Here is a 27,559-nt window from a genome sequence, read left to right on the forward strand (position 1 = left end):
CCTGCATCAGGAGTTCTTAATCTTTATTCTGTCAGAAGCCTTCTGAAGGTTTGAATCACCAGACATTTCCATATGCAGGAAATTGGTGTCTTGCGTATTTCTGGAAAGAGACAGTTTGTGGCTTTCATCAGATTTTCAAAGAAATCTCTAATCCAAAAAAGGCTGGGAATCTGATGTATATTCCAGGGGTTTTCCTTCCCCATCCCTTCCTACCCACCTCCAAAAAAGAAAAAAAATCCCATGTCTACTGAAATACTAATAGTTGCCCTTCAGTAAGAGTCACCAGTTGGTAATCACACCTATTCCATCACCAGGCATCTTTGCCATATTATAAAATCAGTTTGGAAATAAGAAGAATGCAAACTTAGATGTGACAAGATGCACAGCCTCTTTAGGTTATACCTTGTATCCTGTAAGCAAACTGAATTCGGTTAATGGACACTGTTAGAATAGTTGTAGCAGATTGCCTGCTGTGTTAGTCCATTTGCATTGCTATTTAGGGTTACCTGAGGCTGGGTAATTTAGAAAGAAAGTAGGTTTATTTTGGCTCACGGTTCCGCAGGCTGAACAGGAAGCATGGTGTCAACATCTGCTTCTGGTAAGGGCTTGAGGAAGCTTCCAATCATGGCAGAAGGCAAAGGGGGAGTCGGCATATCACATGAAGCCAGAGAGAGGGGAAGAAGAGGTACCAGTCTCCTCCAAACAACCTCGCATGTGAACTAACAGAGTGAGAACTGACCCATCACCAAGGGGATGGCACTAAGCCATTCATGAAAGATTTGCCACCCATGACCAACACGTCCCACTAGGCTCTACCACCAATGCTGGGGATCACATTTCAACAGGAGATTTGGAGGGGACACCTGCCATTCTGATCATAACAGAATAGTACTCAGCAGCAGCATGGAATTACTGTTTCAGAAGTCAGAATGGGCAGATGTCAGTACCAGAGATGATAATCTGACACTGTAGGAGGGACTGGCCCTGGCTCTTTCCCAAGAAACTCTAGATTAGAGTTCATAGCTTGTGAGAAATATGGTGGAGTTACAGTGTCTCTTTTAAGCTATTTGGACAGTAGAGGCCTCTAATAACCAATGTCACTTTTTCTTTGTTACAGCAGTAGATCTGATATTAACTAGAAGAGCAGAGATCTGGGATTATAGGCCCGTGCCACCATGCCCAACTAATTTTTGTATTTTTGTAGAGGCTGGCATTTGCCATGTTGCCCAGGCTGGTCTCAAACTCCTGGGCTCAAGCAGTCTGTTTGCCTCAGCCTCCCAAAGTGCTGGAATTACAGGTGTGAGCCACTGTGCCTGGCCCATAGCCCCATTTCATTTAGTGGCACCCAGGCAGCCATCTGCACTCTGGCTCATCTAAGGAACCTGTAGGTAATTTGCCACCCGGGGCAGTTGGCTTTCCAGAGCCTGGCTGTGTCCATTCCCTGCCTCCTCATCTCCTAAACTGTCATCTGGCCATGGTAGATTCCTCCTTGTTCTACTAACACCTCAGCTGTTATTTTATGCATACAATTGTCCTATTCAAACTTGTTTTTCCATAAAAGCCCGTCTCAAATATTACCTCTGTAAATCCTTTTCTAACTTATTCAGGGCAACTGAATTCTGTGTTTCTGTGCCCCTTAATACTTAGTATATAAGCCTCCTTTCCCAGCCACCCCCACACGTACCATATTGGTTAGCAAAATGGGAGCAATTTGAGTGCAGTAGCTATGTGTCTTATCTTATAGCCCTGGCACCAAAACAGTTTGTTGAATGAATTTGATAAACTCAGACATATAATGGTTACATAGTAAACACTGGTTAACTTTTTAAAAGTCACATGAGTCTTCAATACTCAAAAGTTAAGGTTGTTGGGAGGATGGTGGTAAATAGCACCGTTGAGTGTAACGGAAGAATTTACTACCTTAGAATGATCAGTTTCTGTTTTCATACATTTTGTACCAACATTTTTTCTACAACTCATCAATTATTCTTCGTTGCTTGTTTCACACTATTCTGAAAATCTCACATAGTCTTTTCTCAAATTCAGGGAGTCATGTGGTATTTCTTGATTTTTTCACAGAGGACTGGTTTTTAAGTTTGGCCGCACTGAAGACTTATGGCAGTGAAAACATCTGATTTCCTGCAGCACCACAGCCCTGCGTGGGTTTGTTTTGTTTTGTTTTTTACTGCTCACTCCCAGTCTTTTGTAATGCCATTTTCTAAGCTTATTTCTGAGTGTCGTCTCAGCTTAAAGTTGTGTAATACTAAAATCACGAGAACATCCTATTTAAACAACCAAAAATCTATTGTGGTATGCACTTGATTAACTTATAAAATGTTAAAGGAAACTTTCACATGAATAATTTTTGTCAAATGTTATCATGGTATAATTTGTAAAAATAAATTACAAAAGAAATTCTGGATTTGTCAATGTAAGCATTTGTTATACCTGAGGTCCAAAACCACAGTGAAAGTGCTCTGAAGATTTAATGTGTTTTTATTCACATGTGGGCTCTTCTGTGTCAAATGCTAAATGAAATAGAAGCTTTTGTTTGTTTTTAAAATATTTCATGGTCAAAATTCTTCCTCACTATAATTGGTATTTACTTTTACAAAAAATTCTGTGAACATGTAGTGTAAGTGGCACATGCCAGGGGTGACTGGATGTGTTGGAAGAGAGACGCACTATGGTCCAGGCTCCCCACGTCCCTTCCGTGGGGAGCTCTTATTCCAAGGGCAAGAGGATGTGACTCAGCCATGACACGTGGTTCTGGTCGGTTGTAGTCACTCCACACCCACTGTTGAAGGAAGGAGGAAAAGGACAGGGATTTGACAGTCCAGTCTTATACAGGGGCCCATTTCTTTGTAGTTGTTCTGATAATAAACTGGGTTCCACGTTTCATTTCATCTGCATACTGAACCACTAGCCTAATAGACCACCAGCAAGGTCAACTAGAATGACAAGCATTAGCAACCAGGGGCTCTCGTAGTCTCCCGAGGCCTCTCCAGAACTCTGTGGGCCCCACAGGCTTCCCATATCTGCAACGTGGGATACATTCTTCAGTGTATCCAGAGGTTGACATGTCTTTCAAAAAATGTGCTACAATTAATCCTTGGAAATATTTGCTGGGTGATTTAAATGTGTGGGTCTCTCTTCCATGTTAGCCCTCGTTATCTGACTGTATGTTGTGAATATTCCTTGGTGATCAAGATTCTTCTCGAAGAAATGACTTGCTGTTGTCCCACATAACTCCTGATGTTTTTTCTTTTCTTTTTTTTTGGAGACGGAGTCTCACTCTCTCGCTCAGACTGGAGTGCCGTGGCCTGGCCTGATCTCAGCTCACTACAACCTCTGCCTCCCAGGTTCAAGCAGTTCTCCTGCCTCAGCCTCCCACGTACCTGGTACTACAGGCACACGCTGCCACACCCAGCTAATTTTTTGTATTTTAGTAGAGACAGGGTTTCACCATATTGCAAAGGCTGGTCTCGAACTCCTGAGCTCAGACATTCCGCCCACCTCAGCCTCCCAAAGTGCTGGAACTATAGGCGTGAGCCACCGCGCCTGGCCTCCTGATGTTTTTTCTACAAAGATCAATAAAATGTGAAAATTGGAGAAGATCCTAGAGGTTGAACTCCACCTTCTCTTTTCACACAGGAGGGGAACCCAGACCATGGAAATTTAAATGACTTCCTCAAGGTCACAGAACTAGTTTTTTAATCCTGAGGCAGTGCATTCCCCCCACCCTACAACTGAGCACAACCTCTCCCTACAGTGCAATTCAGAATATGCTCAGGGAACGCCAGCTACCGTGTAAAACTGCTGGGATAAAAGCACGATTCCCACAAGGACTAAGTATCAGTGAATTCTTATTTTTCCTGTTTGTATTATCTGCTTTGCTAATGTAGACAAGAGTTAACTAGGTAGCACACTTTATTAAGCATGAGAAAGAATCTTAAGAAGTGTCAATACAATTTACCCAAAACTTTAATAATGTGTCTGTAACCAAGAAAATATCAATAGCATCATCTTAATGAAACTACAGATTTATTTTAAATTGTTATTAAATTGACTCTTAAACAAGCTTTTAGTCTTATTTTTTAGTATCAAATCTCTTTGACTGTGTTTCATTGTACATAAGGAGACTTTGTTGTCATGAGCGTTTCTCACAGAGTGGGCACCAGCAAAAGGAAGCTGCCTTGCTTTTGAACAGGCCTTGTTTTTCTTGGGTGCTTTTGCTTAAAATCCAACAGCCAAATGAGGAAACTGTAAAAGCAAAACAAACATTTTTATCACAGATGAACCCACATACTGATTTTGGCTTGATCTCTTGAAACTTAGCCCAAATATGTCTCATCACAAAGACTTTAGAAGTTCTTTAATATAGTCTGAATTGGAAGAGATCTTAGGTAGGTTTTATTTTGTATAGCATTTTACATGGATCATTGATAAATGGCCATCTGGCTTTTGTTTGAATGCCTCCAGAGACAGGGGACTCACTACTGCCATATGAAGTAGCTCATTCCATTTGGCAGGCAGCCGAGATTGTTAGAAATTAATACTGCACCTCCCCTGGGTCTGGTGACATTCTTTGGAGAAGCGTAGAGAAAACAGTTTCCTTCTACATGCCAGTCTTTTTTTTTTTTTTTTTTGAGATGGAGTTTTGTTCTTTTCTCCCAGGCTGGAGTGCAGTGGTGTGATCTCGGCTCACTGCAACCCTCCACCTCCTGGGTTCAAGCAATTTTCTTGCCTCAGCCACCAAGCCCAGCCAATTTTTGTATTTTTTAGTAGAGACAGGATTTCACCATGTTGGTCTGGCTGGTTTTGAACTCCTGACCTCAGGTGATCCACCCACCTCAGCCTCCCAAACTGCTGGGATTACAGGTGTGAGCCACCACGCCCAGCCTCCATACCAGCCTTCCAAGTGTTTGAACAGAGTTCTTAGGTCTCCTTTGGCCTTCTACCAACTGTGCAGACCCTGAGTTCTGAAATGGTGTCACACCACAGCCCGTCATACAACCTCACTGCATGTGGCATAAACCTGGACCTCAGAGCTCTGAAACTGGAAATCAGGGTAGCTAACAGTGTTTTGCTAACATTTCACATACATTATCTCCTTTAAACCCTAACAACACAGTGAGGAGTTACTGTTAATATCTCCAAGTCAGAGATGGCAAGACTGAAGCTACAAGATGACAGAACTGGCAGTGGTAGAACCCAGATCTGTCTGACTCCGGAGGACAAACTCTTAGAAGATGGGATTTGATCCCACCCATATTACAGATGAAGAAACTGAGCCCAGAGAAGTGACCTGCCCAAGGGCACCAGCCTGCCAGTGGGTGAACTAGGCCTAGAATTTGGATCTGCCTCCCAGAACACTGGGCCTCACCAAGGCTGGGGAGTCCGTTGGCAGGCTGCTGATGTGCTTTCCTATTTTACTTTTTTTAATGTATATTTTTTGAGGCAGAGTCTCAGTCACTCTTGTCACCCAAGCTGGAGTGCAGTGGCATAATCTCAGCTCACTGCAACCTCCAACCTCCCCTTCTCCTGGGGTTCAAGTAATTCTGCCTCAGCTTCCCAAGTAGCTGCTGGGATTACAAGTGTGTGCCACCACATTCAGCTAATTTTTTATTTTTTGAGATGGAGTGTCACTTTGTCACCCAGGCTGGAGTTCAATGGCATGATCTCAGTTCACTACAACCTCTGCCTCCCAGGTTCAAGCAAGTCTTCTGCCTTAGCCTCCAGAGTAGCTGGGGTTACAGGCACCTGCCACCATGCCTGGCTAATTTCTTTTATTTTTAGTAGAGACGGAGTTTCTCCCATTGGCCAGGCTGGTCTCAAACCTCTGACCTTGTGATTTCCCGCCTCGGCCTCCCAAAGCACTGGGATTACAGGCTTGAGCCACCGCACCCTGCCCCAGCTAATATTTTTTTTTTTCCGAGACAGAGTATCCCTCTGTCACCCAGGCTGGAGTGCAGTGGCGAGATCTAGGCTCACTGCGACCTCTGCCTGCCGGGATCAAGTCATTTTCCTGCCTCAACCTCCTGAATAACTGGGACTTCTGGTGTGCGCCACCACGCCCGCTAATTTTTGTGTTTTCAGTAGAGACAGGGTTTCACCATGTTGGCCAAGCTGGTCTTGAACTCCTGACCTCAAGTGATCTGCCCACCTTGGCTTCCCAAAGTGCTGGGATTACAGGCGTGAGTCACCGCACCTGACCTATTTTTCTACTTTATTTTAAAAGCTGGCTCTCCTCGTGTTGTTGAACAAGGATTTGTTACACCCTTACTGTGAACATTTGTTTGAAATCAGAAGTAGGGGTGATACCAGTATAACAAGGGTAGGCTTTAAAAACTTTGCATAAAACAGCAAGAGAAACTCTTAACTTTTTTTTTTTTTTTTTTTTTTTACCAGAACAGTAGTGTTTATATTTCTTGGCAATAAAATAATTTTTAAAAATAAACTGCAAATATTCAGAAGCCAATGGATGGTGTTCGGCACATTGCAGTTATTGCAGAATCCAGCCTACATGCTTAATCCTATCATTCTACTTCATGCTCAGACTTTCATTTTAGGCATTGTTTCCCCACTCAACCCTTGGGAGTTTCCCATTTGCCTCAAGGATAAAATTGAAGTGGCTCTCGCCACCTTCCAGCCTTTTCACACGCTGTGGAGCCAGGCTGCTCATGCTGCTTCTGTTCCTGCAGATGCTCTCCCCCTTGCTTGGAATGCCTTGCACTTCCTGCTGCTTAGCCAAATCCAACCCAATTCCAGTTCCCTTCTCCCCGGCCTTCCTCCCCTCATTCTAGCAGCTCCTGCCAGGATTATTTGTTTTGTATTTTACATTTTATCTATTTATATGTATTTTTTGAGACAGAGTCTCACTTTGTCTCCCAGGCTGGCTAACTGCAACCTCTGCCTCCTGGGTTCAAGTGATTCTTCTGCCTCAGCCTCCCAAGTAGCTGGAATTATAGTCACATGCCACCATACCTGGCTAATATTTTATATTTTTGGTAGAGCTCAGGTTTCACCATGTTGGCCAGGTTGGTCTTGAACTCCTGACTTCAAGTGATCTGCCCTCCTCAGCCTCCCAAAGTGCTGGGATTACTGTCGTGAGCCACCGTGCCTGACCATTTATTTAGAAACGGTGTCACTCTGTCACCCAGATTGGAGTGCAAGTGGTGCAATCTCAGCTCACTGCAACCTCCGCCTCCCAGGCTCAAGTGATCCTCCCACCTCAGCCTCCCAAGTAGCTAGGGCTACAGCCACACATCAGTGCCCAGCTACTTTTTATAGACAGAGTTTTGCCATGTTGCCCAGGCTGCTCTTGAACTCTAGGACTCAAGCAATTCACCCCCCAAAGTGTTGGGATTACAGGTGTGAGCCGCCGTGCCCAGCCATTTTACTTTTCGAACCAGGGTGTCACTCTCACCCAGGCTGGAGTGCAGTGGTGCAATCAGCTCACTGCAGCCTCAAACTCCTAGGATCAAGCATTCCTCCTGCCGCAACCTCTCAAAGCACTGGGATTACAGGTGTGAGCTGCTGCACTTGGCACCAGTTGTTTAGTCTTTAACAGACAGAGCTGTGCACATAGAAAGACCCAGTCTTCCCAAGTCGTTAAACCCCCAGTTTCTCTGTCCTCCCCACAATACTCAGAACAGGGGTTTGACCATGGGAGACTCATAAGAAAAGTTATTGCTTGATTTTGGAAAGGTTAATTGTGGAATTAATCTCACTTTTTAAATTTTCGTTTGTTTGTTTATTTATTTATTTATTTTTGAGACGGAGTTTCACTGTTTTTAACCAGGCTGGAGTGAAATGGCACGATCCAGGCTCACCACAACCTTTGCCCTCTGGGTTCAAGCAATTCTCCTGCCTCAGCCTCCCGAGTAGCTGGGACTACAGGCATGCACCACCATGCCCAGCTAATTTTTGTATTTTAGTAGAGACGGGGTTTCACCATGTTGACCAGGATGGTCTTGATCTCTTGACCTCGTGATCCACCCGCCTAGGCCTCCCAAAGTGCTGGGATTATAGGCGTGAGCCACCACGCCCGGCCCTGTTTATTCATTTATTTTGAGACAGCATTTTGCTCTGTCATCGAGGCTAGACTGCAGTGGCACAATCTCAGCTCACTGCAGGCTACCTCCTGGGCTCAAGTGATCCTCCCACCTCAGTCTCCCAAGTAGCTGGGACTACAGGCATGCATCACCATGCCGGGCTAATTTTTTGTAGAGATGAGTGTTAGAAGAGATGAGGTTTCACCACATTGCCCAGGCTGGTCTCTAACTCCTGGACTCAAGCCATCCTCCTGCCTCAGCCTCCCAAAGTGATAGGATTACAGCTGTGAGCCACCACTCCCGGTCGTGTAATTCATTTTAAAAAGCGCACATCAGTGAGCCCTTATGCTTTGCAAAGCATGAAATAAAATCCATGGTTTATTAAACTGAAATAAAGAAGGAAACAGTTTATTCTTTTAGTGAAAGCAGAAAACACATAAAAAATTTGGTTATGAACTGAATTTTGGCTGGGTACAGTGGCTCATGCCTGTAATCCCAGCACTTTGGGAGGCCAAGACAGGCAGATCACCTGAGTCAGGACTTTGAGACCAGCCTGGCCAATGTGGTGAAACCTCGTCTCTTCTAAAACTACCAAAATTAGCTGGATGTGGTGGTGTGCGCCTGTAGTCCCAGCTACTCGGGAAGCTGAGGCAGGAGAATAGCTTGAACCCGGGAGGCAGAGGTTGCAGTGAGGTGAGATCACACCACTGCACTCTGGCCTGAGCTATAGAGTGAGACTTTGTCTCAAAAAAAAAAGTAATAAATAAGTAAACAATGTTTGTACATAAGCGTGTGGTGAGGATGACTGTTAACTGCAGGAGGGTGGGAGGTGAGCATACCTGGCTCCTGGAGACCCATGACTACGTTTTATTCAGAATTATCTCTCTGGCACGTGACACAATGTCACAAATTAGGTAATACATGTAGTGGAAGGAATCAGCACATGAATGAGTGCATTTTAATAAAGCATCCAAGGATGAGATGGGTGCCCTTGGGGAGTGGTGAGTGCCCCCCCAGGAAGTGCCAGGTGTGGTCTGGCCACCAGTGAAGCAGTCATTAAAGCTGGCTTGAATGTCCCTCGAACCCTGGCAGTCAGTTCTATGAAATGCAATAAGAGTATTCAATAACATTTAAAATGGCTTGTTGGATGGTTTGCAAAAAAAGAAAAAAAAATCACCCCTGGATTTATCAGCTTTGCAAGTCTGCCTCTTTAATGGATATTTGGCTTTCAGCTGCAAGCTGAGAATGGTATACTGCTGAGTAAATGGTTCTATGCAAGTGCAAGAAAACAAGTCAGAAGATTTCTGGGGGCGGGGTGGGGGTGGAATAACTTTTCTCCAGTAACTGTACCCAACACATATGTGGGGTGTCTTTGGAGCCAAAAGACATCAACTCAAATTTCTCCTGTCCTGTGGATTAGTTCTGTCATTTTGGGCAAGTTACTTAATCTCTCTAGGCCTCAATTTCATCGTCTTCAAGATTCATATACTTAACTTTTTTTGTTTTTTGAGACAGAGCCTTGTTCTGTTGCCCAGGCTGGAGTGCTGTGGCGTGATCTCAGCTCACTGGAACCTCTGCCTCCCAGCTCAAGCAATTTTCCTGCCTCAGCCTCCTGAGTAGCTGGGATTACAGGTGTCTACCACCACCCCAGCTAATTTTGTATTTTTAGTAGAGACAGGGTTTTACCATGTTGGCCAGGCTGGTTTTGAACTCCTGATCTCAGGTGATTTGCCCACCTCTGCCTCCCAAAGTGTTGGGATTACAGGCGTGAGCCACCACGCCCGTCTGAGATACTTTTATGCAGGATTGTTGTGAGGATAAAATCAGTTAATGTGGAAAAGCACCTAGCACAAAATCAGAAACTGTAGGCTTGCAATATTATAGCTCTCATGCTCACACATTCCTTCATGGTTGGCTAAATCCCTAGTAATAAACTTCCACATTCATGTGGTGGTTTGCATTTCACAGAATGTTGTTACAGACCTTCCTTCCTTCCTTCCTTCTTTCCTTTCATTTCCTTTTCCTTCCTTCCTTCCTTCCTTCTTCCTTCCTTCCTTCCTTCCTTCCTTCCTTCCTTCCTTCCTTCCTTCCTTCTTCCTTCCTTCCTTCCTTCCTTCTTCCTTCCTTCTCTCTCTTTCTCTTTTTCTCTCTTTCGATGGACTCTCCCTCTGTGGCCCAGGCTGGAGTGCAGTAGCATAAACTGGGCTAACTGCAACCTCTGCCTCCCAGGATCAAGCGATTCTCCTGCCTCAGCCTCCTGAGTAGCTGGGATTACAGGAACGCACCACCATGCTCGCTAATTTTTTTTTTTTTTTTTTTTTTGTATTTTTAGTTGACACAGGGTTTCACCATGTTGGTCACGCTGGTCTCAAACTCCTGACCTTGTGATATTCCCACCCTGGCTTTCCAAAATGCTGGAATTATAGGCATGAGCCACAGCACCTGGCCACTTCACTTGATCTTTAAAACAACCCACTGAGGTAGAACAAAGATTACTACTCTTATTTTACCAGTGAGAGAGGTCGAGGAACTTGCCTACATAATACATACACTAATACATTATACATTATGTTACATAATGCATTACATTACAGAATGATGGCTAACATCAAGTTTCCTCATTCCAAATGCACACTCCTTCTAGTTCACCTGTTGCAGCAGTAACTAGTGTTAGATGGGGTTCCTCGGATTTCCTTAATTTATCCAGCATACATACATGTATATGTATATGTATATATTTCAGAGACACACTCTCACTCTGTCACTCACGCTGGAGTGCAGTGTTGTGTTCATGGTTCTCTGCAGCCTTGACCTCCTAGGCTCAAGAGATCCTTTCCTCTCAGCCTCCCAAAGTCCTGGGACTGTAAGTGTGAGCCACTGAGCCTGACCTATACAGCAAATATTTATTGTGACTCAAGTGGTTGAGCCGGAGATTTGTCCTGTTTGTTGTATCCTTGGTCGATTAGCATAGTACTTGGTATAGAACAGTTACTCAGTAAATACCTGAGGAATGAATGAAGAGATTAAACCAATTTTCTCAGTTCTTTTGGTAGAGTACCCTGATTTTGCTAAATGGGCAAGAACGCTTGAAAGGGACAAAGAGAGACTGGTTGTTGAGAGAAGCCAGGAGCTGATGTCTGCAGAGAGAAGCTGAGGAAGTAGGTTACACGCAACACACAGATGATTCTCAGAATAATCATGCTGCGAATAAGAAGCCAGGCAAAGGGGAGTACGTGCTGCATGATTCCCTTTGTATACAATTACAGAGGGCTGGGCACAGTGACTCACGCCTCTAATCCCAGCACTTTGAGAGGCCAAGGCAGGAAGATTGCTTGAGCCCAGGAGTTTGAGGCCAGCCTAGACAATATGGTAAAACCTCATTTCTACAAAAAATACAGAAATTAGCCTGGCATGTGGCATACACCTGTAGTCCCAGCTACTCAGGAGGCTGAGGGGGAGGATCACCAGAGCCTGGGGAGGTTGAGGCTACAGTGAGCCATGATTGTGCCACTACAGTCTGGGTGACAGAGTGAAACCCTGTCTCAAACAAACAAAAAAAATTAGAGAATATGCGAACTATCTATAGTAACAGAAAGTAGTTCAGAGGTGGTTGCCTGTGGATGGGACCAGGTTGGCGGCGGGGGGGATTTTCAAAGGAGCAGAAGGAAGTGTGTAGGAGTGATGAGTGTGCTTCTTGTCTTGATGGTGATGATGGTCTCATGGGTGTATAAATATGTTAAAATGTATCAAATTATATACTTTAAATATGTACAATTGTTTTGTTTTTGAGATGAAGTCTCACTCTGTCACCCAGGCTGGAGTGCAGTGGCGTGCTTTCGGCTCACTGCAACCTCCATTTTCCTGGTTCAAGGGATTCTCCTGCCTCAGCCTCCATAGTAGCTGGGATTACAGGCTCCTGCCACCACACCTGGCTAATTTTTGTATTTTTAGTGGAGACAGGGTTTCACCATGTTGCCCAGGCTGGTCTCAAACCCCTGACCTCAAGCAATCTGCCTGCCTTGGTCTCCCAAAGTGCTGGGATTACAGGTCTGAGCCACCACACCGGCCCTAAATATGTACAATTGATTGTAGGCCAGTTACACCTCAAAAAGCTATTTGAAGGGGAGGAAGAAGAGAAAGGAGAGGATGGAGAAGAAAAAGAAGGGGCAGGGTCTCTCCCCAGCTTCTCTCTGCTTGGCCCTCAGGCACAGGTGTCCAAGCCCATAAAAAGGTGGCTTCTTTGTCCCTTCAGTGAGCAACACCTTGGATGCTGGGTGGGACAAGCATTGGCCTGGGACTCAGAAGGCCTGGGTTCTGGTCTTGGCTCTGCCACTCACTAAAGTACAATATCAGACAGTAGCCTGACCACTGCTGGCCCCAACTTGCTGTGGCAATACTGGTCCCTCCTGGTCCAGCTTACCCACAGCATTGACTAGAGGATGGCCTAGGGGGACACGTCAGAGTGCTGAGTGAACTATGAGTGTGGGTCAAAGAGGGGAAGCTGGGAGGCACAGGGAGTGAGCCCCAGCCTTCTTTCTAGCCCAGTCACAACAACAAACGCTAAAATGTAACTCAGGGACAGCAGCCGCTGAGTTGTTTGAGCTCTGAATCCCTTTGTTATGTGACTTCAGACTCCTGTACTACAAATTTTTTTGTGCCTGCTTGTTATCATTTATCAAGAGCTGTGTTCAGGACTCAACATGGACACTCAAACACTATAAGATCTTTTTTTTTTTTTTTTCCAGACAGAGTGTCAGCTCTTCTCGCAGAGGCTGGCACGATCTAGGCTCACTGCAACCTCCACCTCCTGGTTTCAAGCGATTCTCCTGCCTCAGCCTCCTGAATAACTGGGATTACAGGCATGTGCCACCATGCCCAGCTAATTTTTATATTTTTAGTAGAAATGGGGTTTTGACATGTTGGCCAGGCTGGTCTTGAACTCCTGGCCTCGGGTGATCTCCCCACCTTGGCCTCCCAAAGTTCTGGGATTACAGGTGTGAGCCACCATGCCCAGTGGGCTGTAAGATCTTGATAAGTCATGTCTCTACTCTTAGCATCTGTCGAAAAAGGGGTTGGATTCCAGGGCTTGAGGCTTCTTCCAGCTCTTAGATTGTGGGGTTGTCACCTGCATGTCAAACTATTTGCCTAGGTTGAGGACTACAGATGGGGAGGGGAAGTGCGGTCAATGGCATCTGTCTCATCCCTGACCCTGAATGATTTGAGGCATCAGGGAAATGGTGACCTTCACCACCTCCCCACCACCCTCCCCCACACACATGAATATCATGGCCTTGTTCTTCCTCCAGTTCCTCCTGCAATGCTCCTTACTTCATTTTTGTTTTTGTTTTACTCATAAACACCAAGTCAACATATGCAGCCAGGTATCTTCTTAAGTTCATGCAAAATCTGTCAAAATCTATCACATTAATAGGTTCCAAATCTTACCTCCCAGAAAGCTTGGTCATCAAAATATTTAGCCGCATGAGGTCCTTTCCATATTTTGAGACTTAGGAGCAAACCTGTTTAAATACATGATTAAATGTTATAACATTTGGAGCACAGGATTTTTTATCTCAAGATTAATCAAAATACTGTGTGTCAAAACTACTGTACCTCAACAGAAATCTTTTTTCTCCCACAGCTGAAAGACAGACAAATAAATGGAAGCCCTGTCATTCCTGGACCAGCTTAATTTAGTAGACATTTTATTTTATTTTACATTTTTTTTTTTTTTTTGAGACGGAGTTTTGCTCTTGTTACCCAGGCTGGAGTACAATGGCGCAATCTCGGCTCACCGCAACCTCCGCCTCCTGGGTTCAGGCAATTCTCCTGCCTCAGCCTCCTGAGTAGCTGGGATTACAGGCACGTGCCACCATGCCCAGCTAATTTTTTGTATTTTTAGTAGAGACGGGGTTTTACCATGTTGACCAGGATGGTCTCGATCTCTTGACCTCGTGATCCACCCACCTCGGCCTCCCAAAGTGCTGGGATTACAGGAGTGAGCCACCGCGCCTGGCCTATTTTATTTTACTTTATATTTATTTATTTATTTGAGATGGAGTCTCGCTCTCTCACCCAGGCTGGAGTACAACAGTGCAATCTCCACTCACTGCAACCTCTGCCTCCTGGGTTCAAGTGATTTTCCTGTCTCAGCCTCCAAGTAGCTGGGACTACAGGTGCCTGCCACCACATCCAGCTAATTTTTTTTTTTTTTTTTTTTTTGTATTTTTAGTAGAGATGGGGTTTTACCATGTTGGTCAAGATGGTCTCAAACTCCTGACCTCAGGTGATCTACCTGTCTCAGTCTCCCAAAGTGCTAGAATTACAGGTATGAGCCACCATGCTGAGTCAATTCTGTAGACTTTTTTTAAAAAGGAACTGGGAATGGCAATGATCTCCAAAAGGCTGAGATGACACTGAGCAGTACACAAGAGCCATGGATCTGATGCCCTTCCCCAGATGGAGTAGAAGGGCCCCATGAAAGCTGATCCATGTAAGACATACAGGCTACTACGGAGGGTGACTCCAATTGGGTGCTCCTATAGGTCTGTCTTCTCTGGCTCCAGTCAACTCTCAGCAACCTCAGCTTAACTTTCCACTTGTGTAGTTAAGAGTAGCTTATAACTTACTTTTATGCCTGTCCTTCCTTTTCCCCATCTTTTTAAGTATCTTTTAGTTTTCGTTTTGAGACCGGGTCTCATTCTGTTATCCAGGCTGGAGTGCAGTGGCACAATCACAGCTCATTGCAGCCTCAAACTCCTGGGCTCAAGCAATCCTCCCACCTTAGCCTCCCAAGTAGCTGGGACCACAGGTGTGTGCCACCACACCCAGCTCATTTTTTGTATTTTTTGTAGAGACAGGGTTTTGCTGTGTTGCCCAGGCTGGTCTTGAACACCTGAGCTCAAATGATCTGCCCACCTTTGCCTTCCAAAGTGCTGGGATTACAGGGGTGAGCTACCAGGCCCAGCCTCCTTTCCACATCTAGTCTCTGCCCAGATAGCATGGTCATATTATTCCTCCAGCTTCCCAAAGCTGGCTGAATTTCACAGGACACATTGAATGAGTGCTTCCTCTCACAGGAAGCAAGGAAATCCTCCTGATAGATTTATCTGTGTATTATGAAGGATGATCAGTTCCAGTGTCGTTAACAAGAATGGGTGAGTGCTTAGTGAGATTCGTATTTCCCTTTTGGAGTGCTGCCTTTAACTGATATTGGCATGCAGGGTTCAACCAGCATAACTCAGTTAGCTTGAATTACTCAGAAATGATCTCTGGCACCTACATGAATTTTCCAGATAGTGGAGGCTTACTCATTACTGAGAAATGTCTGTCTAAAATATATTTTGTCTTCTAAGACAACATTGAACATATTTAGACTTTAAAAAAAATCAGAACCATCACTAGGAGCACCCACTTATGAAACATGCCATATAAGGTGGAAAAGGTGTGTAGCCGTGGAGGGTGCTTGGCCTATTCTCTCAGCAGCCTGAGCATTTTCTGTTCTTGTGTCTGGTTTTAAGAATTTCTCTTTCTCTATTAGGCTCTTTGCGTTTACTTCTAACTTCTGCTGGTGTACTTTACCTCTAGAAACCTAGCCCACCTCTAATCTGCTACTTCTAATCCACCTGAGCTGGGAAATCCAATAACTATGCTTAATAGGTCTGACTTTTAAATAAGTACAGATAGGCTCCAAATAGAGGGGTCAATGAACAAGTTAAATGCTTGGCTTCCGGGAGTCCCTCTGGTGCAATTTTGGCTGCTTGAGGGACTTTTTCCCCTTCCACTGTCTAAGTTGTTTTGTTTTCTTTTTAGACACAGGGTCTCGCTCTGTTGCCCAGGCTGGAGTGCAGTGGCATGATCTCAGCTCCTGCAACTTCTGCCTCCAAGGCTCAACAGATCCTCCCACTTCAGCCTCCGGAGTAGCTGGGACTACAGGTGCACCACCATGCCTGGCTAATTTTTGTATCTTTTGTAAAGATGGGGTCTCACTATGTTGCCCTGGCTAGTCTTCCCGCCTCAGCTTCTCAAAGGACTGGGATTACAAATATGAGCCAATCAGGTTGTTTTTCAATCACCAGTTTGCTAATGTCAAAAGCAACATGTAAAAAGGAAGGCTTATTGGTTGTTTTTTTTTTTTTTTTGAGATGGAGTTTTACTTTTGTTGCCCAGGCTGGATGGAGTGCAATGATGCGATCTTGGCTCACTGCAATCTCTGTCTCCTGGGTTCAAGCGAGTCTCCTGCCTCAGCCTTCCGAGTAGCTGGGATTACTACAGGCATGTGCCACCATGGCCAGCTAATTTTGTATTTTTAGTAGAGATGGGGTTTCTCCATGTTGGTCAGGCTGGTCTCGAACTCCCGACCTCAGGTGATCCACCTGCCTCGGCCTCCCAAGGTGCTGGGATTACAGGCATAAGCCACCATGCCCAGCAGGTCTTAACCTTAAAGGAACAATATGATTGTCTTTTCCTCTATTCTCTTTTTTGACCCCAGTGAAGCATAAGAAAAGACCCCCAGGTACTTTGTAAGACAAGGTGCAAGTCAGCACCACCTGGAACATACCAGTGATAACAGTGAATGGTGTGATTCCGGGGATAGGGTTGCTAAATAAAATGCAGGATACCCAATTCATTTTGAATTTTAAAAACAGGCAGTCTGCATTTTTGCTAAATCTGGCAGCCTTTCCCAGGGTTGGACTGCCAGCTGCCACAGAGTGAATGCTACCTTATGGAATTTACTCCGCTCTGCCTCTGCTTCTTCACACACTCTCTGCTGAAAGCTAAGGCCAGACTCTGGTACATTAAAGCAATTCTAGCCAATCTCACGCTCAAAAGTTACCCAGGTAACTTCAAAAAGTACCTTAGTATAGTTTGTTAAAGCTGGAAGGAAGCCATCTTAGTTACTATAATCCCTTCATTTTACAGAGAAGCTAACCAAGGCTCAGAGGGAGTAGTGAAACGCCCAGCGTCACACACTCAGAGTCTCATAGTGTCTTACGCCATTTGTCTCTTATTTGGCATCTACCTCCTGCTTAGGGACACATATATGGGTGTCTAACCAATAAAAGATGTTTGCTTATAGAATAAAGGTGAACAGTTCTGGATGGAAAGTATATTTCTTTCTTTCTTTTTTTTTTTTTTTTTTTTTTGAGAGAGTCTTACCCTTGTTGCTTAGGCTGGAGGGCAGTGGTACAATTTTGGCTCACTGTAACCTCCACCTCCCAGGTTCAAGCCATTCCCCCACTTTAACCTCCTGAGTAGCTGGTACTACCAGTGTGCACCACCACATCTGGCTAATTTTTGTATTTTTAGTAGACACAGCGTTTTGCCATGTTGGTCAGGCTGGTCTTGAACTCCTGACCTCAGGTGATCCAGGTGCCTCAGCCTCCCAAAATGCTAGGATTACAGGCATGAGCCACCGTGCCTGGCGGCAATGTATATTTTCTTTCTTTTCTTTTCTTTCTTTCTTTCTTTCCTTTGTTTTCTTTTTCTTTCTTCCTCTCTCTCTCTCTCTCTCTCTCTCTCTCTCTCTCTCTCTCTCTTTCTCTTTTGGAGACAGAATCTTGGTTCACTGCAACCTCTGCCTCCTGGGTTTAAGCAATTCTCCTGCCTCAGCCTCCCAAGTAGCTCAGATTACAGGCACTCGCCACCATGCCTGGTTAATTTTTGTATTTTTAGTAGAGATGGGGTTTCACCATGTTGGCAGGCTGGTCTCAAATCCTGACCTCAGGTGAGATTCCTACTTCAGCCTCTCAAATTGCTGAGATTACAGGCATGAGCCACCATACCTAGCCACATATGTTCACCTGGCATATAAAACTGGCTAATTAGCAACTCCTCAAGATATTTGGCTGTTCTATTGTATTGCAAGAGCAGAAACATACTTTACTCCTTTGCTGAAAGATCTCCAGTGGCTTCCCATCTCTCATAAGGGCCTGCTCCTGGCTACCATTCTGCCTTCAATGCCTGCCGCTCCTTCTCATTCCATCCATACCAACCACACTGGTCTCCTTACTGCTCCCTCAACACTCAAAGTGTGCTCCTACCCCAGGGCCTTTCTTTGCACTTGCTCTCCTATTTTCATGCAATGTTCTTCCCCTAAATAAATGCACGGCATATCTCCTTCCTTTTCACTGGGGTCTCTGCTTAAAAGCTAGCCACTCAGATAAGCCTTCCCTGACCATCCCACTAAAAGAACACCCCATCCCATATTGCATCTGTTTCCCTACTTTGCTCTGTCTTCACAGCCACTTAGTATTAGCTGACATAGTAGAGACTTACTTGTCTGTTTATTGTTAATACCCTCCCCTACCAGAAGATCAGTTCCGTGAGGTCAGGGAATTTGTTTTGCTCATTGCTGGGTCCCCAGTGCCTGGCTCATGGTAGATATTGAATAAATATTTGTTGAATAAAATAGTATTGTGGGTATCCTCAGGAATAAAAGGTAGGCTTTTGGGTGTAAGGATTTCTTTGGGCTGCTGTGCAAAACTGAGCGTGATCATCAGCCCTGGGTTTAAGAGTGTGCAATGTTGCCACTCTCCCTACTTATAACTTTAGGGACGTCCCTTCCCCGCCCTGGCCTCACAGTCCATATTGGCAGCAGGTGACCTCTAAGGACCATTCCAATTCTGAAATTATGTTATCTTCAGGGAAGGAGACAGGGCAGATATACACCAGCCACACAGCAGGGTGCACTCTGGATGTGGGTGCTGTGTCCTGGGCAATAGTGGAAGAAAGGTGGCCTCACACTGACCTGTCAGGAGACCGGATGCGAGCCCCATCGCCATAGCCAAGCTGAATAGCCCAGTGTTGAGGAGGACCTGGTAGAGAATCCTAGAAATGACAAAGCAGAGGTGGTCACTTGGGCATCAGGCAGAAGTCATCGGGGACAAAAAAGACTATTGGTGTCAGCAGTGTCATTGCTAGGAAGAGCCACGAGGAAAACAAGGGTCCTCTTTGTGGCTGGTACATTCTCCTGTCGTTTTCCCAAAAAGCCATGCAGACACATGGGAGGAAGGGAGTGAGGGAGGGAACGAGGGGAAGGAGATTCCAAGATCATCTTTGGCTTATCACGTAGCACTTCGTGGATAATGGGCCAGACCAGGTGTCAGAAAACCCAAGCTCAAGTCCCAGCTCTGTCACTTACTAGCTGCATGATCCTGGGCAAGTCTCTTAACCTCTCAGAGCCTCCAGTTTACTCTCTCTGTGTGTGTGTGTATGTGTGAGTCTCACTCTGTCATCAGACTGCAGTGCAGTGGCACAATCTCAGCTCACTGTAACTGCCAGCTCCCAGCGATTCTCGTGCCTCAGCCTCCCAAGTTGCTGGAACTACAGGCGTGCGCCACCACACTTGGCTAATGTTTGTATTATTAGTAGAGACAGGGTTTTACCATGTTGACCAGGCTGGTCTTGAACTCCTGATCTCAAGTGATCTGCCCACTTTGGCCTCTCAAAGTGCTGGAATTATAGGTGTGAACCACTGCAGTCTGGACAGCCACCAGTTTTCTCATTAGGCAATTAAAAATGCAGGTTCTATTTCTCTTGGGGCAAGGTGGGTAGGGCACAGCTTGGGTTTCAGACCCATCTCCCCTCCCCATCCCTTCCCCTTGAACATACTTCCAGGTCCTTCCTCTCTCCTTAGAAGCAACCCCAGGGCTTCGATTTAAAGATTATGCTATTACAGGGGCCCTCGGATGCTGAATGTGATTGTCCCAGGGTTGAGCCTGCACTTACGCACTGCCAGCCCCTTCACTGCAGCCCCACAGATAGTTGTACACAACAAGCCAGTTTTTTTGAGACAGAGTATTGCTCCGTTGCCTAGGCTGGAGTGCAGTGATGCGATCTTGGCTCGCTGGAACCTCCACCTCCTAGGTTCAAGTGATTTTCCTACCCCCAGTCTCCCAAAAAGCTGGGACTATAGCGCCCACCACCACGCCCTATTTTTTGCATTTTTAGTAGAGACAGAGTTTCACCGTGTTGGCCAGAATGGTTTCAATCTCCTGATCTCGTGATCCACCCACCTCGGCCTCCCAAAGTGTGGGATTACAGGTGTGAGCCACCGTGCCTGGCCAACAAGCCCATTTTTAAGCCTTTCCTACTTCTTGTCTCAATAGGTGGGCAGTTTATGTTACCATTTGGAAGACAAAGCCTGCAGCCTGGTGGGGTGGACCCCACCTCCTTGTATGTCATTTGGTTATTTTCCCTGTCTTTACTGATTCCTCATTATAAAGTGGGGGAAACTAATGACAGTCCCTACCTCATAGGATCATGGGAGAGTGGAGATAAATAAAAAAAGTTACCCTTAGACTAGAAAAGCAGAGTAAATTTTGAAAAGATAAAGAGTTGCCACCCTGCTGCTCGTGTAGTGAATGCAGCTGTCAACAATTACCTTCCCCACCATTCAGGGAGCCATCCCTCCTCCTGCGTGGCAAGCTCTAGGCCCTTATATTTGCCATCTTTGTATACCTTCAGTAGTTTGCTTCCTCCCCAGCATCAAACACGATTCAGGTTATCAAAACCCCAGGGAAATGTTTGTTGAATGACTGAAAAATGGAGTCCATTACTCAATTCATTGATCTAATATTAAGCAATTTTGAGAAAAAAATTCAGGGGGACATCTGCATGACTTTGCAAAAATTCTTAAACAGGATATAGAAGAACTAAACATAAAGGGAATAATGAAATTGAACTATATTAAAATTAAGAACCTCTGTTGAAAAGATACCATTAAGAAAGTAAAAGGTGGGCTGAGTGTGGTGGCTCACACCTGTAATCCTGGCACTTTGGGAGGCCAAGGTGGGCCAAAGTTGAGGCCAGGAGTTCAAGATCAGCCTGGCCAACATGGCAAAATCCTGTCTCTACCAAAAATTATTTTGTCTATACAAAAAAATTAGGTGAGCATGGTGGCATGTACCTGTATTCTAAGCTACTCAGAAAGCTGAAGCATGAGAATCCCTTGAACCTGGGAGGCAGAGGTTGCTGTGAGCTCAGATTGTGCCATTGCACTCCAGCCTGGGTGACAGAGGAAGACTCTGGAAAGAAAAGAAAGGAGAGAGAGAGAGAGAGAGAGAGAGGGAGAAAGAGGGAGAGAGAGGGAGAGAGAGGGAGGGAGGGATGGAAGGGAGGGAGGAGGGAGGGAGGAAGGAGTAACCCAAAAAGTGGGATTCAAATCCACAATATGTAAGGAATTTCTACAAATCAATAAGAAAAAGACAGAACACCACAGTAGAAAATGGGCAAAATAACTTGAAAAGACAATTCACAAGAAAAAAGTATTTGTCCAAAAAGCATATGGAAAGTACTCCATTTAGTTAGTTACTGGGGATATCAAAATTTAAGCAATAGGTTTGATTGCTAAATGACTAATCAAAAAGAAGAAAAACACCAAGTGTTGGGAAAATGTGGAGTAAAAGGAGCTTCTGTGTACTACTGGTGATTAGATTGGTGCAAACTATTATAGAAAATTGTTTAGCAGTAGCCACTAAAGCTCATTGTGTGAATACTGTAGAATGCAACAATTTCACTTCTAGGCATATAATCAACAGAAGTGCATTCGTGTGTTCCAAAAACAAAGTGCTAGAATGTTCATAGGAGCAATACTAGAATATTGATAATAGTTCCAAACTGGAAACTACCCAAATCCTCCTCAATAATGGGTAAATAAATTGTGCTGTATTCACACAATGGAACACTTGCTCCAACTATCTTTTCTTAGGTTTTCTGTCTGTCTATCTGGCATTCATTTTTCACAGGCCACACTAATGGCCAAAGCTGTATATCTCATTTTCTTACAAGTCAGCTTTCTCAGGCATGGGAAACTCATATTATAAACCCCTCAGCTACAAACTCTTAATTTGTAATTTCACTTCCTGCCCATTAGTGGATGCCCTGACCCAGTTACTCTCCCCACCACTCTTTTTCATAAAGGCATAGTCCCAGTTCCCCCTTTCTTTCTGCTGCCTGGTCCCTGGGTGACAGAGTTTTGTGTGGCACTGCATGATGTGCTCTGCCTCTTGTTTGCAGGAGAACTGTGAACTACAAAAAAAACTGTGAACTATTATTTTTCCTCAAGTAATATTAGAAGAAAATATCACTCAGTCACTTTTATAAAGTAAGACCCAAGCATGATAGAACACTGCCCCAGTGGAAAAGGGGTACAACAATGCTTAACAAACTAGATAAATCTCACAACTACAATGTTGAGTAAAAGAAGTCAAGCATATGAAAGCACAGACTTATTGTAGGATTCCATGCATATTATCTCAGTTCATTTTTTGTTGCTATCACAGAATACCACAGAATGGGTAATTTGTAAAAGAAATATAATAGCTCATGGTTCTGGAGGCAGGGAAGTCCAAGAGCATGCTGCTGGTATGTAAGGACCTTCTTGCTGTGCCATAACATGGCAGAGGGCATCATATGGCAAGGAGGCAAGAGCATGTCAGCTCAGGTCTCTCTTCCTCTTTTAAGCCACCAGTCTCATCATAGGAGCCCCACCCTGATGACTTTATCTAATCCTAGTTACTTCTCAAAGGCCTCACCTCCAATTCCATCAACACAGACATTTGGAGATAAGTTTCCAGCACATGACATTTGAGGGATGCATTCAAGCCATAGCATTCTGATTCTGCTCTAGCCCCCAAAATACATGTCCTTCTCACATGCAAAATTCATCCCAATAGCCCCCAAAGTCTTTTTTTTTTTTTAAAGATGGGATTTCACTCTATCACTCAGGCTGGAATGCAGTGGCATGATCATAGCTCACTGTAGTCTCAAACTCCTGGGCTCAAGTGATCCTCCTGTCTCAGCCTCCTGAATAGCTAGGACTACAGATGTGTGCCACCATGTCCAGCTAAGTTTATTTTATTTGTAGAAACAGAGTCTCACTCTGTTACCCAGGCTGGAATACAGTGGCACAAACATAGCTCACTGCAGCCTCAAACTCCTGGGCTCAAGTGATCCTCTCACCTCAGTCTCCTGAGCAGCTAGAACTACAGGCACATGCCACAATGCCTGGCTAATTTTTTATTTTTACTTTTTGTAGAGACAGGTCTCACTATATTGCCCAGGCTGGTCTTGAACTCCTGGGCTCAAGCAGTCCTCTCACCTCGGCCTCCCAAAGCACTGGGATTACAGGCATGAACCACCACACTTAGGCAAGCCCCAAAGTCTTAACTTGTTCCAGCATCAACTCAAAAGCCCAAAGTCCATGGTCTCATCTAAATCATTCTAAGGGAGATTCCCTCTGGCTGTGAGGGTATAAAATCAAAACAAGTTATCTACTTCCAAACTACAAAAGTGGAACAAGCATAGGACAGACATTCCCATTCTAAAAGGAAAAAGAAGCAAGAATAAAAAGGGTAACTGGCCCCAAATAAGTACAAAACCCAACAAGGAAAACCTTAAACCTTAAACCTTCAGAATGATTTCTTACTCCATTTGGGAGTCCAAATGCCTCCTGGACACACTATGGCATTTGGACTCCCAAAGCTTCGGACAGCCCTGCCCCTATGGTTTTGCTGGGCTCTGCCTATGTGGCAGTTCTCACAGGTTTGAGTCTCATGCCTGCAGTCTCCCAAGCTGGCATTGCACTATGGTAGCTCTACTGTTCTGGGGTCTTGGCAGTGGCCCCCACTCTTGCAGCTTCACTAGTCACTGCTCTGCTAGGGGCTCTCAGGGGTGGCTGTTCACAGCATCCTTTGAAATACAGGTGGAAGAAGGCAGAAGGCATGCCCCCTCAGCTTTTGCACTCTGCACACCTGCAGAATTAGTGCAATGTGGATGCTGCCAAGGTTTATGACTTCTACCTTTACATCACACCTGGGGCCACTTGAGCCACAGCTAGGATAGCTGAGGGGTGCTGCAGCAGAATGTGGGGAGCAGAGACCCAAAGTAGCCCTGGGCAGGAGCTGGTCATTCCAACCCATTCTGCCCTCTTAGAGCTCTGGGCCAGTAGTGGGAGGGGCGGCCTTGAAGATCTCTGAAATGCCTTTGGAGTTCTTCCTTGTTCTGATGAACAGCCTCTGGCTTTGTTCCATGTGTACTAAGTTTCTTATCGATTGGTAGCTTGGTCACATCCTCCGTTTTCTCGGCTGAAAACGTTCTTTCATTCTCTACCATGTAGCCAGCCTACAAATTTTCTGAATCTTTTTGCTCTGCTTTCCTTTTAGTCATAAATTCTTTCAGAATTTATAAAAGATAAAATAAGAGAGGAAAGAGATTCCTCTCTTTTAAGCAGTTAAAAGTCGCCACATAGGCTGGGCATGATGGCTCACGCCTGTAATCTCAGCACTTTGGGAGGCTGAGGCAGGCAGATCACCTGAGGTCAGGAGTTTGAGAGCAGACTGGCCAACACACTGATATCCCCATCTCTACTAAAAATATAAAAATTTGCTGGGTGTGGTGGCAGGCACCTATAATCCAAGCTATTGGGAGGTTGAGGCTGGAGAATCGCTTGAACCCAGGAGGCGAAAGATGCAGTGAACAGAGATTGTGCCATTGCACTCCAGGCTGGGTGACATGAGCAAATCTTCATCTCAAAAAAAAAAAAAAGGCCAGGCATGGTGGTTCACGCCTGTAATCCCTGCACTTTTTGGGAGGCCAAGGGGTGTGGATTACCTGAGGCCAGGGGTTTGACACCAGCCTCACCAACATAGAGAAACCCTATCTCTACTAAAAATACAAAATTAGCCAGGCATGGTAGCATGGGCCTGTAATCCCAGCTACTCGGGAGGTTGAGGCAGGAGAATCACTTGAACCCGGGAGGCAGAGGTTGCGGTGAGCCAAGATCACACCATTACACTCCAGCCTGGGCAACAAGAGCAAAAGACCATCTCAAAAAATAAATAAATAAATAAAAAATAAAAAGGTAGCCAAACAGCTTAAATACTTTGCAACTTAGATATTTCTTCTGCCACATATCCTGGTGGCAGAATCTTAAATTCTGCCTTCTATAAATCACTCTGGCACAGACAAAGTTCAGCTAAGATCTTTGCTACTTGATAAAAAGGATGACCTTTGCTCCAGTTTCCAATATCTGGTTCTTCAGTTCCATCTGAGACCTAATCAGAATGGCCTTTACCAGCCATATTTCTATCAGCATTCTGGCCACAACGACTTAAGTAACCATTAAGAAGTTCCAGACTTTCCCTAGTTCTGGGATCTTCTTGTAAGCCCTCACCAGAACTGTCTCTAATGCTCCATTCTTTTTTTTTTTGAAACGAAGTTTCTCTCTTGTTGCCCAAGCTGGAGTACAATGGCATGATCTCGGCTCACTGCAACCTCCGCCTCCTGGGTTCAAGTGATTCTCCTGCTTCAGCCTGCCGAGTAGATGGGATTACAAGCGTGCACCACCACATCCAGCTAATGTTTTGTATTTTTAGTAGAAACAGGGTTTCACCATGTTAGCCAGGTTGGTCTTGAACTCCTGACCTCAGGTGATCCACTTGTCTTGGCATCCCAAAGAGCTGGGATTACAGGAGTGAGCTACCTATGCCCAGCCTAATGCTCCATTCTTAACAATACAGGCTTTTTCTAGCCTGTTCCTCCAAATTCTTCCAACCTATTCCCATCACCCAGTTCCAAAGCCACTTCCACATTTTCAGGAATCTGTTGCAGTAAAAACTCTACTTCTTGCACTAATTTTCTTTGTCCATTTTCTGTTGCTATGATAAAATATCAAACTGAGTGATTTATAAAGAAAATAAATTTATTTAGCTCACAGTTCTGGAGGCTGGGAAGTCCAAAAGCATGATGCCACCATCTGGTGAGGCCCTTCTTGTTGCATCGCAAGATGGAGAAGTCATCACACGGTGAAAGGACAAGAGCATGCTGGCTCAGATTTCTTTCTCTTCTTATAAGTCACCAGTCCCATCATGCCTCACCCTATAACCTTATCTAATCCTAATTACCTCCCAAAGGCCTTTCCTCCAAATACCATCAACATACGAATTGAAGGATTAAGTTTCCAGCACATGAAATTTGGGGGACACATTCAAACCATCGCATATATAATGTATATATATGTATATAATGTATATAGACAAAACTGACTGATGCTGTTAGAAGTCAGGTTAGTGGTTATCCTGGAATGAGACATGAAGAGGTTCTGGGTGTTTGTTATATGGGGATATCAGAAGATTCATCAAGTGGTACTTTTATAATATTTGCACTTTTCTGGATATAGGTCATACTACATAAGTTAAATTTTTTTTTAAGTAATAAGTGGCAGAATAGAGGATAAACCCAGACCTGCTGACTGCCACCCCACAACTCATTCAATATGATGCTGTCTGGAAAAAGAAATGAAGCAGAAATCCATCACATGATAACAGTCTCCCTGCACAGGGTCTCCCCTGGCCAGACCCTCAGCTCAGCACATGTCCTCATAGCAGCCCTGTGAGGGAGCTATTAGTGTCCCTATTTCACAGAGGGCAAGTTCATGGTAGGGAAGTGAGCCAAGAATTCCAATGTTTTGTGGCTTGGAATGGGTGGCTCTTGGGATTCAAACTAGGCAGGCCTATCCACAGAGCTCGGCCAGATGCTTCCCAGATTTCAGCATTTGAGGGCAACATTCATGAATTTAGCCATATTGGCATTCCAGAGATGCTATTTAAAATTTGTTTTTCTCAAATAGACTATTTTTACATTTAAATAAATGAATTTAAAAGAAAACTGTGTTACTACCTTAAAATAGAAGGGAAATGGGAGGTAGCTGTAAAAAGAGATACAATGAAAACAAAATGTTGCTAAAATCTCTCCCAGATAGAGCAGCCCGAGGTTTTCTCTGCTATTGTTCAAGAGAGAGGTTAACAAGAGCTAGAAGGGTGCAGAGACTCTCAGCCCAAGTGGAGACTTTCTTTTCTCCCTGTTGTAATCAAAGGATTGAGAACTGAAAAAGAGTATCTGCTCCACATGATTCAATGCCATTTCAGTGTACCTTCCCATCACTTAAAAATTCCACAATTTGTGAGAAATGCTCTATCCCGGCTCTCATAACAGCCTCCTGACTCAATCACATATGCTCATCTGAATAGAAAATTGGGAAATATTGTTTGTGGAATTAATGAAAAGTCAACTGACTTGCCCAATGCCGCCAAGCAGTAGCTAATCCACAGTTCCCATTAAGTGTTCTGACTTTGAGCTTAATCCCCTCTCCATCCTTCCGTTACACAGGATGCCCTTATACTGACGCAGCATCCTAATCATAAAGAAAGGGGCTACGTTCTATTGTTTTATCTCCACACAACCCTGTGAGAAAGGTCTTATTTCCCATTTTACAGATAAAAAACGGAGATTTGGAGAGTTTGAGTACCATGACTCAGGCTGCATGACTGGCTTCACGACTGGTGAAGCCCATGCCTTCTACTTTCAGCAAACCAAAGGCCTCCAGAAAAGAGATCATCACTGTCACTATGCCCTTCCCTTTGCCTGAGTCCTGCAAAGGCAAGAGGATAATTGCTTGTTGGTGCGCAACTCACTCACCCTGTTGGGAGTTGACGTTCAGA

General features: G+C 44.7%; 2 protein-coding genes across 10 annotated transcripts in view; one reads left to right on the forward strand and one right to left on the reverse strand.

Annotated features, from left to right (window-relative positions):
• TMEM50A (transmembrane protein 50A) overlaps window positions 1–4,080 on the forward strand; it is a 40,606-nt gene extending 36,526 nt beyond the window's left edge. For all 3 annotated transcript variants that reach the window (XM_009000661.5, XM_054258939.2, XM_054258940.2), the window contains exon 7: window positions 2,080–4,080. In XM_009000661.5, coding sequence (XP_008998909.1) covers window positions 2,080–2,125 — 46 coding nt within the window. In that variant the 3' untranslated portion in view covers window positions 2,126–4,080. The remainder of the gene's footprint in view (window positions 1–2,079) is intronic.
• RHCE (Rh blood group CcEe antigens) overlaps window positions 4,028–27,559 on the reverse strand; it is a 68,030-nt gene continuing 44,498 nt past the window's right edge. For 5 of the 7 annotated variants that reach the window (XM_017974420.4, XM_035308180.3, XM_009000657.5 and 2 more), the window contains 3 exons: window positions 18,808–18,887; window positions 13,503–13,576; window positions 4,028–4,263 (listed from right to left, as the gene is read on the reverse strand). In XM_017974420.4, coding sequence (XP_017829909.1) covers window positions 4,237–4,263; window positions 13,503–13,576; window positions 18,808–18,887 — 181 coding nt within the window. In that variant the 3' untranslated portion in view covers window positions 4,028–4,236. Of the gene's footprint in view, window positions 4,264–4,622; window positions 4,631–13,502; window positions 13,577–18,807; window positions 18,888–27,559 lie in introns of all 7 variants that reach the window. The other 2 variants (XM_009000660.5, XM_009000659.5) reach the window with 2 other exon arrangements.

This window comes from Callithrix jacchus, chromosome 7 (assembly GCF_049354715.1).
Source record: "Callithrix jacchus isolate 240 chromosome 7, calJac240_pri, whole genome shotgun sequence".
Classification (NCBI taxonomy): Eukaryota; Metazoa; Chordata; class Mammalia; order Primates; family Cebidae; genus Callithrix; species Callithrix jacchus.